The sequence below is a fragment of the Toxotes jaculatrix genome, chromosome 3, assembly GCF_017976425.1.
Source record: "Toxotes jaculatrix isolate fToxJac2 chromosome 3, fToxJac2.pri, whole genome shotgun sequence".
NCBI classification, from domain to species: Eukaryota; Metazoa; Chordata; class Actinopteri; family Toxotidae; genus Toxotes; species Toxotes jaculatrix.
In genome coordinates, this window is record NC_054396.1 from 17,759,291 (window position 1) to 17,769,954 (window position 10,664).

A 10,664-nucleotide genomic window follows, 5' to 3' on the forward strand; every position below is an offset into this window, starting at 1 on the left:
TGCTTCCAGGTGCGCAGAAGTGCTGATCCACCTTTCAGAGCTCTCTCAGGAACTGATGAAACCTGTTTTTTTTTTTCCAGAGAAAGAAGACAGGTGATCCTAGGAAAAGGACCCCAGGGAGAGCTGGTAGTAGCAGAGAGAGAGAGAGGTGATGTGTTGTGAGTCCAGTGAGACAGCACAGCTGGCTTGAGGGAAAGGAGGGGGAGGAGGAGCCAGCAGTTGGTGATTGTTCACATCACATCTTTCAAGATGACACTATCAAACCGCCACCCACTGACATTAACCACACACACTCTTTTTCTCTCTGCCTTTCATCAGTCAGTAAGTGGCAGTGACTGTCACACACTGTCCACTGTGCCTCTGTCTTCACACATGCTCCTCTATTCTCTAGAGCTTCTGAGAGTGAAGACCCTTAAGTATTGCTTTGTTCACTCATCATTTCATACACACACAAAACTTTCTTCTTTAGATGGAGTTCATCCTATTGTTTGATTTTTTTTTTTTTTCCATGTAATAGAAAGTTTAATTTCACAACAGCTATAACCTTTGGGGAGTAGATCAATGCTTGGAGAGAAGCCTGAAATAGAGCTCAGCACTGACATCTGTTGGTGCCTGGGAAAACAAAACTATATTCCCATGTGGGCATACTGCAGTTTAATGTGGTGATGTAAGAAAAGATCTGAGTTAAGATAACAGAAGGATGTCAGTTCCAAAAGTTTCCTGGGTCTCATGACGTGAAGCACAACAAACAGAGAAGTGGTGTAACAGATGTTGTGGAATCAGGAAGATTAATAATCACTTCTGGCTTATTCTAAAACTGCAAAAAACTAAATCGGTATCACTTTATGTAATGCAAAGTTTGTCATGAACAACATCTCTATTACTTTAAACATTTGAAATATTTCCTACTGTCAAACACACAAAGGCCACCGGAAAAAAATCAGTATAAATGTTTGACAAAGATCGACTTCACAAACCTGTTATTTAAACACAGCTTACTTACTACCTAAAATTAAATAAGAACACTTGATTGTTTTAACCACTCATGATTACACCTGATATTTTACAGTGGTGTTTGATGGGTTGGTTGGGTCATCAAGTTAAATCGGACACTTCTCCAACACATCGTACAATAGACAAAAATGGCTGTCAAAGTGAAAAAGGAAGAATTCTAAAGAGTAAAAAAAATAAACCGATTTCAAGCACTAGATTTCAAGACTGAATGAACTAGATGTGGATTAAAAAGGTAACCTGTCACATATTTCTGTCAGACATGAAAAACTGGTGACCAGCAAATGAAGGAAGACTTGAAATGCTATAATTGAGAGTCATTTCCTATTGCTCCATTTTCAGGCAAGAGTGAAGCATCTTGGCAAAAGCTTTGATCGACAGTCGGTTTGTTTTCGGCTTTACCCAAACCCAGCCTCTTCTTTAATAGTTTGTCCTCGTTATTCAGTTTTGTCCTGATTGCAGTTTTTATTTGGCTGCTATCAACGCCGAACTTGACTGAAACATGATCTGGAAAAAGAAACGATAAAGGTTTTAATCTCCATTTCGCTTTACCAAACTCACAAATAATGAGGAGCACTGTGCACGTACAGTTCAATGATAAATGTCCATTTTCTTACCAATTATACTTCTTAAGATCTCAGGTGGAAGTTGTGGCTTGTGGCAGTCATCTCCTGCAAAGGTGTTTCTCCGGCCCTGCAGAGAGTGCGTGGCTAACGTTTCTCTGTCAAAAAGTATCATGAGCAGCGCTGAAGTGTACTTCTTGTAGTCTGCAATCTCTGCAATGCGCTCATAAAGATTTTTTGGTACTCGAAGATTCTCAGAGAGAAGGAGGAAGTTGTGGTCATCCTAAGAGCAAAAAAGAAAACATGTTAGTTCCAAAAATAACCAGATTCACTAATAGCTGAATCTGACACCACCCTGCCCCTTTTATCAAAGTGTCTACTATTGATGAATCTTAAAACAAGCAAAATCTTGAAACAGAAGCACTGACAATAAACAAGTTTAATCCTCCCAAAACCGTGCTGTTATTAGAAGACAAGGAACATATGAGGCCTGACCTCTGGGATATTATGAACCGCTCTCATCTCTGCCTCAGGCTCAGCCAGGAAAGAGATGGTTTCATCTTGAGAGTTCTGTGGTGCAACTGCTGCCTCGCCTCCTTGGAGAACGTGATCCAGTGTTACTCGTAGTTCATGTGCTGTGTGCCTCATCTGCATCATGAGAGTGTTCATCTCTGCAAATAGTGTCAAATCAGTTTAGAAATTGTGACACTGGAGCAGGTTTATTAATTGAATGATTATAATCATTACATTGTTGTTTACAACCTATGCTCAGAACTGTTGCTGAGAGTTGCTGAGAGGAATACTAAGTTCTATTTCATACGTGCTCCACCCTCTAACAAGCTTTGCTGTTGATTAACCCCTTCGAGGTGATGCACTGCACCCTGTGGTCCCCTATGAAACCCTAGGTTGTAGGACGTCTACACTGAACACCTGCCTTGACGGTGACCTATAACAATGTCTGCAAGGGTTGGTTGCGCCAAATCCAATGCTGGAGCCTCTGCATAGGCAGGAGCCATACACTGGTCAAGCACCTTCACACTTTCGTGCTCTGGCGTTTTGCTGATACGTGGACAGCAGGGCAGACCTGAGGAAGTCCATTCAGTTGCTTATTTGCATGGTAAGCAGACTCAGGGGGCTCTATCTGCTAAGAGAATTGCTCATTGGATCTGTGAGGACTCTACAAGAGATATGAGGCCATGGCTCATGCTCCACATTCTACTGGGGGGGCTGTAGCAGCTTTGACTGCTGTTTAGCGGTGTGTCAGTTAGTCTAGATCTATAATACTAGTTCTGCGAGTATGCGTGTACCCACTGATTGGAAAAGAGCTGTCTCCAAGGCGGAACCTTGCAGGGGTTAACCAATAGCAAAGTCTGTTAAAGAAGTACGCACGTACTAAGTACGTGTTTAAATCCAAATTCCCCCAGCAGAACTCTGTCAAAGCATATAGTTTCACATTTAGCTTTTCATGTGCCTGTTCAATTACATTTTTATTTCCTTACATTATTATCCAAATGTCTTCTCTAAACCAGTCAAATGTCATTTTGGTGAAGAATAATAAACTCCTTTAATTTGATCATGCATGTTACAGATTTTCTCTAGGAAAATTTCTAGAAATATAATTCTAGTATTAAGTATTATATTTGTAAGAAAAAAAGAGAAACATCAATGGAAGAAAGGCCCATTTAAATCCAGGTCAATACTCCCTCATAAATTGGAGAGTATGCTGCAGTGAATGATCCACTGTAGAAACATGTCACATTTTTGAATGTTCAGCTGACTCTCTGGGTTACATTACCAATTAACTATAACAATTTGACTCAAAGCATAACAGCTAAATACTGTCTATTTTTCCCTATAATTAGCATCAAATTAACACTGCACATTCCAGGAACCTTCCTGGAAATGATTTGGAAACTGTGGACATGTATGACTTCAGCGGAGTAGGCTATGATCAAAATGATTCACATACGGTAATTAGACTGTGTGGCTTTGACAGATTTTCTTTTTCATATTAATTAATGCATAAGTCATCTTCTTCCACCCACCTTTCAGCTCCCTCAGCTCTCTCTCAGCCAAAATTCTACATCTGCGTTCATATTTGAGCTGTGCCTGCAGTTGCTCTATTTTCATGAGGAGAGTGATGGGGTCTGTTCTGATGCCTGGACTTCCAATGTTTTCTTCATCAAATTCAATGGTATCATTCTGCAATATGAATACGTGTTAACACTTTCCATGAACAGTAAGGCAAACAGCAGCTGGTTTCATGCTTAGTTAAACACTAAGACATCTCACCTCATTGTTGATAAAAGGTGAGTAGCTGGACTCTTCAGTCAACCTGTACTTCTCCTCCACTGGATCGCTGCCAAACTCCTGTTCACCTGTGCCGATCTTTATCATCTTCATTGGCGGCTGTGCTTGAGACGTTCCTGCCTCTCTCTTAGGTGGCATGGGGGATACAAATATAAACAAAAAAAATCTGGAGAGAGTAGAGATGTGATGATTTGACTCACCAAACATTGCTTTGTCTGCACAGGATGAAGTCAAACTCTGAAACAAACTTTTTTCAGTTGTCTTAAAATGAAAAGTTAGTTCCCATTGCATCCCCCCCACCCCCTGCCTCCTCAACCCCACCTACTAGCGTCCAGCTGGAGACTGTGACTGACACAGATTGTCTCTCGGTACATTATGAGTGCATGTGAAATTTAACGTTAGACGTGTTCAAACGAGGCTCACCTGGCCGTTCAGCTCGTGCTCAAGGATAAGCTGTAATCACAGTCACTGAGGACAAAGACAGCGCAGTAAATGGAAATACTGCGTAGTAGAGGAAGTAGTAGTACTACTGCAGTAGTACAGTGCATAGATCCCGATACAATTGCGGCTCATTTTTAACAGCCGCGCAAAACGTTAGCGGTTAAATATGTGTGAAATACTGCCTCTATATTTATCTTTGACCAAGTATGGTGCAAGTGTACGTAAGACAAGTGTGTTGTGAAATTTAGATTTTTACAATTATGTGCGGAACAAATATGCGAAAACTTATTCCCCGAGGGAAGTATTTTTCCCAAGTACAGTTTCCTGCTCGTCTAAAATCTTAATTTAACCAATGAAAATTAAGAGTTTCACCAAAAGGCGGGACAAGACGAAGATATTGTTGATTTCAGCCAATCAGCGTCTCGGTTTGAGTTTTACTTGAGTATCCTGGTTTGGTTGGCCTGCACCCATGTGGGTTCAGTATTGACTTGTGGAGGTAGCTCGTTTACTTTTTAAACGCTGTGTGTAGTGTTTCATTATGTCGTCGTCTTTTTTCATAAAGACGAAAGAAAACCCCAAATTATCCAAAAAGGGGAAAAATACAGCGGCGCCAAAACGAAAGGTAGGTTTGGTTAGCAAGTAAGCTAAACCGGCAGGTTGACTCATGCGACTCACCTTATCTAACCTGTTGTTCAGCAGTATGTTTTTACAGTGTTTTAGGGATAGATGTAGTCCTTAGTCGTTATCAACTTTTTGTTTTCTCCTGCTGCAGGGTGATGGGGATTCTGGTGCTAAGAGCAAAGTGCGAGCGAAGAAATCCAACTCCAAATACAACGAAGAGATTTCTAGCGACTCGGAGACAGAGAGGTGAGTTTCTGATGTGCTCGCTTGAGGTTGTGCATCGATGGTTTGCTTTCTAGCGGCTGCCGACTTGTTACGTTTGTTGTTTCAGTCCCACAGTGCCCAGGAAAAGGCAGTCCAATGAAGAGATCGACTATGCGGAAACGGCACAGGAGAAGAAGCTTAGATTAGCTAAACTTTACCTTGAACAGCTGAAGGAAGCAGGTGAGCACGTATCATCGACGTAGCACTGAGGTCTAACATTACAGCCAATACGCACGTGTATTTATCGTGTGACATCTCTTCTCATCAGAGGACAAGAAAGCAGAAGAAGACAACTTTGAGGCTGATCTGATTGCGGGAAGACTTGAAGAAGAAGTGGTAAGACGTGTCTTTTGTGATAAACCAGCATCTTTGACAAGAATGTAACTGCCACTGGGGACATAATGCTGTTGCTGTCCACCGCAAACACCTCTGAAGGTTTAGCACTTTCAGTTTAGATTTGCTCTTTCAGTCTGTCGATACACTGTCCTCTCACTGTTCAGGCACTGTAATTCCAGATGAAGCAAGCTCTGAGCTGGGAAAGATCTAATGATATAAATACAGCATTATCAAGTGTCAGGTCTGAGAGGCTGTGACACAGTCATTCATAATGAAATTAATATGTAAGATCATTTACCATACACAGTTCTATGTTATTTATCTCGGTGCGTATGTGGTTCTCCTCAGCTTGAACAGAAAGGAAAACTTCAGCGACTAATTGCCAAAGATGTAAGTATGGGAATTTTTATCTCTAAATTTACTTCTACATGGGGAAAAAATACTGTTTATAAACAAACTGCCTTTAATTTGATTTTCTATCTGTCTTTTAGCTCATGCCACCAGATGCTTCAGAGATCCGGGTGTTAAGAGGACACAAACTTCCAATTACCTGTCTCGTCATCTCGCCTGATGATAAGTGCATCTTTTCTGCTGCCAAAGACTGTTCCATCATTAAATGTTAGTATACAGTGAAATCTTGTGAAGCCATTGTATGAAAATCGTCTTATAGTTGCAAAAGCTAATAGTTTGATTTTGCAGTCTGAGTTTTTTCTTATTTCTTTAGGGGATGTTGAGAGTGGGAAGAAACTGCATACAATACATGGTGGGAGGAAAGGCACAGAAGATCGGCATGTTGGACATACAGCCCACATCCTCTGCATGGCCATATCATCAGATGGAAAATACTTGGTGAGCAGTGGTCTCTCAAGATATTGTGTTTTTGACAGTTTTGTGAAACCTGCATATAAAATCCGTCTTGCCATGTGCCTAATGTAACATCGCCAACGTTTTCCACATGTTTTTAGGCCACTGGAGACATGAACAAACTGATCATGATTTGGGAGGCAGAAACATGTAAACATCTTTATAAATTCACAGGACACAAAGGCCCTGTGTCGGTATGCTCGCCGTCTTTTTTTTCTCTGTTGCGTACTTCTGCATCTTTTTTTTTTTTTTTAATCTTAACAAGTTCATAGAATTTTCTGTAGCTGTGAGGTTTTCCTGTGAATCATGTAAAATGTCTTTTTCTTCTCAGGGTCTTTCATTCAGGAAGGGAACTCACGATCTGTACAGCGCATCTCACGACCGCTCAGTCAAGGTCTGGAATGTGGACGAGAATGCATACGTGGAAACTCTGTGAGTAACAAATCAGAAGACAATTTATCTCACTGGCAAACATTTGGATTTCTCTTGAATGTGTGAATTTAACCATGATTGTGACTCTTTGTAGCTTTGGGCATCAGGATGCTATCACAGGACTGGACAGTCTGAGCCGTGAGCGCTGTGTGACTGCAGGAGGACGGGACCGCACCGTGAGAGTTTGGAAGATTGCAGAGGAGTCCCAGCTCGTCTTCCATGGCCACGAGTGAGTCTATTTGTGCCTGTTGCCTGTGTCATGCTTGTTGGCACCAGCAAGGCACCAGCTGAGTTGCGTTGTTCCTCATAAGTCTGAATAAAGAGTACATATACAGTACAAATACATAACAAAGGGGTGAAAGTAAAAAGAGTAGAATGGATAACATCAACAGTGAGGCTCAGCTATGGTTAGAGAGGGACCAACAGATAAACCACTGGGGGTCTTTTATATAGAGAGTTGTGAATGAGTGACATCACTATTGTAAGTTACACTGTAACTGCTACAGAACTGTGCTAGTAGTGATTGCTACTCGTAACTTGATGTTCAACTGAAACCAACTACTGTCACACAGTTTGGTTTTGTAGTGTAGTATGGTATAATATTTCCAGAATAGAATAGAATTCTACTGTTTTCTACTCAATATTTATTGTCCTGTAGCTTTAAACATGGTTTCTCCTGATGGCCAAATGTTTATAAAGAATCCCACAACTTTGGGAAATAAGAATAGTTTTATTTGAGTCTCCAGAATTTGTGGCAGAATTGATTTTGGTAGAGAACAATTGATTCCGTTTCTAATATTCAAGTATATGTCACAGTCCTCCGAAAAGACTCAGAAAGACTGACATCGTCGGTTACTTTATTCTCTGTCTTCCCACAGGGGTTCAATCGATTGTATCCAGCTCATAAATGAGGAGCACATGATAACAGGAGCTGACGATGGGTGAGACATCAGTTGCAGTTTAATTTTCTGGGATCTCATCGTTCTTACAGATCCACTCATGCTTCTCCTTCATGCCCTCTCTCAATTTTCTGAACGACCTCAGCTCCGTGTCTCTTTGGAGTGTCAACAAGAAGAAGCCTCTCTCTACTGTGAAGCAGGCTCACGGTTGCCATGGTGATGCAGAGCTGGAGCAGCCTCATTGGGTTGCTTCAGTAGCAGCGCTTCAGAACTCTGATACCGTCGCCTCAGGTGCCTCTGGCTGTGAGAGTCCTTCTTACAAGCTTTTTAATAACACACACGTTAATCTGTGCAGGACACAATAAATTAACCCTTTTTACAGTTTTCTTGTATGAAAATTTAATCAACATAATTAATGTACTTAGTCCTGATCAAGTGTCCAAGTACAACAGTGCGCTTACACTTACTTGAGTTGTGTTTAAAATGTTATGCTGTTTTTCAGTTTACAGAGTAACTGTTTTTTTTCTGTACAGGTTCACACAACTCACATGTGCAGCTCTGGAAGTGTGGCCAGAATTACCGTGGGCTGGAGCCTCTATTCACTGTACCAGTGGTAAGCTCTTACCTGCTGTTCTCTTTTGTAATAGAAGGTCACATTTACATAAGATGTGTTTTCAACTAATTACACACATTTACAGTGTATTCCTGGCAGCTAACCTCAATTGCTGTTTAAAAAAAACAAAAAAAAAACAAAACCTTATTTTGTCCCCCCTTCTGCTTTTGCTTGCAGTCCGGTTTTGTCAACAGTATGAAGTTTTCAAGTTCCGGTCAGTTCTTGGTGGCAGGAGTTGGACAGGAGCACAGGTAACTGAACTAATGGTCATGTTTCCATAGAAACTGCCAGTGGAGTTGCTGTCAACTAATAAATGTCAGGACAAGTTCACATTTAGTGAATGAAATGTCCAGTAGATGGCAGTGCTAATCCATTTACGAGCCTTTGTCACAGGTGAAAATACATTTTAGTTTTTTTTTTTTCGGTGAAACCTGTTTCAGAGTTTTCCTGGCAGATGTGATAGTATCTGTATATGATAGTAATGACACAGTACAGTAACATAAGTTGACTGAGAGAAACTCAAATAGTTTTTTACATTGACAAATATATGATAATGTAAATGTTTAGCTGAATTCAAGAAAAATGATGTGTAAAGGTAGAGTTTTATTATTTCTAACATCAAATAAAAAAACTTGCCACTTGCCTGAAAATGAATTTAAATTGCCAAGGTTGTTGTCGCTTTTGACGGTACATCTTGAAGGAGGACTTGTGCGCTGGGCTCCTAATATCTGAAATGTTTGTGTGCGAAATGCCAGTCAGTAAACTTTGAAAGAATGTTTGAAAGAATCCAACTAACAATTTGAGAGTTTGTAAAGTTATAGATTTTCACTCACTGGAATGAGAATAATTCTCTTTACTGACTTCTGAACAAAGAAGCAACATTCCCCAAAAAAGAGTAGCAGTACAGAGCCACAGCAACAGTCTACAGACTAGATGAAGGTAAAAGGGTAGCCTGTATTTGCCGTAGTAGTATAGTCCTACTGCAGAAGTCACCAGACAAGTAGTTAAACTACATGTAGCCATATTTGATGCTACTCATCAGCTCACCTTACTCTGAATGTGACATCAGTGCGTGTTAGTGACCTTTAAGAATCTGATTGGATGAATAAATTGAGACACATCTTCTCACATTTGACCTCAATTGGATTTCAAATAACTCACAAATGTGTTTTAAATCAGATTTGCAGATTTCATTTTTGTGTAAGGGGTTTTTCTGCCACCTTAAGTTAATAAAGGCGCAGTGATTTCAATCACAGCTGGCAGTATGAACATAACCTGAAGGTTAAAGTGACTCCAATTATTTCCAGGAACTTCTGTAATAAGAATTCCAGCAACTAGTCTCATGAGGCCAGGCTGGTGGCTACATCCAAACTTGACAGTTTAATACAAGTTTAGATTTGTGATCTTCCACAGTATTTTGAATATTTGGTGGTTTTTGCTCAGAAGTCAGTGTCTGATTAACATTCTCTGATGTAGTCTGTCGGTGCCTACCTCTGATTCTCAATTTCTGTTTGTATTTCTTCAGGTTGGGCCGATGGTGGAGACTAAAAGAGGCCAAGAATGGGATCTATGTTATTCCTCTCAAAAGGAAACCTCCTAATCCAGGGGAAGCCAAGATGACTGAATAGTGGACAATTAAGTGTTTCTTTTTGTAAATTAAAGGTTAAAAACTGCCTATGTATCATGTCCTTCTTTATTAATTTGGTTATATTGTAGATTGGACCTGCAGTGAGATGAGGCTGTTTTGTAGGAATCACACCATTCACCTCTTACCATCTTGTGATCGAAATAATTTGCTGAATGTTTTTCTGCTGGGAAAACTTACTGTTCTTTAAAAAAAAAAAATCATCAGGTGCTGCTTAAGAAACAAGATTAATAAGAATAAGCTTCACCCTGGTCTACATCATCATGGTAACTGTTGCTCTACAGGTTTTTGTCAGCCACTTTGAGCCAAATATAAAATGGTAATTAACTCTACAGGAGAATCATTTATCTCTGTTGGTAAAACACCTGCAGAAATGTTTCAATATTTCAAAAATGTAATTGACAAAAGAATATTAACATTTGCATTCAAATGAAAGGTACAAGCAATAGAACACATTGTACAGTTAGACTGAAACTGGCTACATCAAGTATCAGGTAGCATACATGATTTGACTGTAGCTGTGAATAAATGAAATTTACTGTAGAATAAGAGCGCTGAACTCAGTTCATTAACTTCAAGAGAGGGGTAACTTAATGGGGAATATAAGCTATTACTGGGAACAATGTCATATCAGAGGCGACAGTTACTATTGCAGTAATGTTATC

General features: G+C 40.1%; 2 protein-coding genes across 6 annotated transcripts; one reads left to right on the top strand and one right to left on the bottom strand.

The window, feature by feature from the left end:
* Positions 1 to 610: 610 nt before the first annotated feature.
* Positions 611 to 5,340, bottom strand: LOC121179190. 4 transcript variants are annotated; one of them, XM_041033872.1, is made up of 6 exons: positions 5,001 to 5,340; positions 3,867 to 4,050; positions 3,620 to 3,776; positions 2,070 to 2,245; positions 1,629 to 1,857; positions 611 to 1,518 (listed from the first exon to the last, which is right to left on the bottom strand). In XM_041033872.1, exons 2-6 carry the CDS (start codon positions 4,020 to 4,022, stop codon positions 1,316 to 1,318), a joined length of 921 nt encoding a protein of 306 aa, XP_040889806.1. In that variant the 5' UTR covers positions 4,023 to 4,050; positions 5,001 to 5,340; the 3' UTR covers positions 611 to 1,315. The 4 variants fall into 4 exon arrangements, with proteins under 4 accessions (XP_040889806.1, XP_040889805.1, XP_040889807.1 ...); XM_041033871.1 differs by lacking the exon at positions 5,001 to 5,340 and adding an exon at positions 4,308 to 4,464; XM_041033873.1 differs by lacking the exon at positions 5,001 to 5,340 and adding an exon at positions 4,308 to 4,463 and having other exon boundaries at positions 3,867 to 4,010.
* Positions 4,765 to 10,027, top strand: rrp9 (ribosomal RNA processing 9, U3 small nucleolar RNA binding protein). 2 transcript variants are annotated; one of them, XM_041033867.1, is made up of 15 exons: positions 4,765 to 4,947; positions 5,098 to 5,192; positions 5,278 to 5,390; positions 5,479 to 5,546; positions 5,895 to 5,936; positions 6,038 to 6,164; positions 6,271 to 6,395; positions 6,512 to 6,604; positions 6,742 to 6,842; positions 6,937 to 7,071; positions 7,721 to 7,783; positions 7,887 to 8,044; positions 8,275 to 8,354; positions 8,532 to 8,605; positions 9,880 to 10,027. In XM_041033867.1, exons 1-15 carry the CDS (start codon positions 4,864 to 4,866, stop codon positions 9,980 to 9,982), a joined length of 1,461 nt encoding a protein of 486 aa, XP_040889801.1. In that variant the 5' UTR covers positions 4,765 to 4,863; the 3' UTR covers positions 9,983 to 10,027. The 2 variants fall into 2 exon arrangements, with proteins under 2 accessions (XP_040889801.1, XP_040889803.1); XM_041033869.1 differs by having other exon boundaries at positions 4,766 to 4,947; positions 7,887 to 8,032.
* Positions 10,028 to 10,664: the final 637 nt, after the last annotated feature.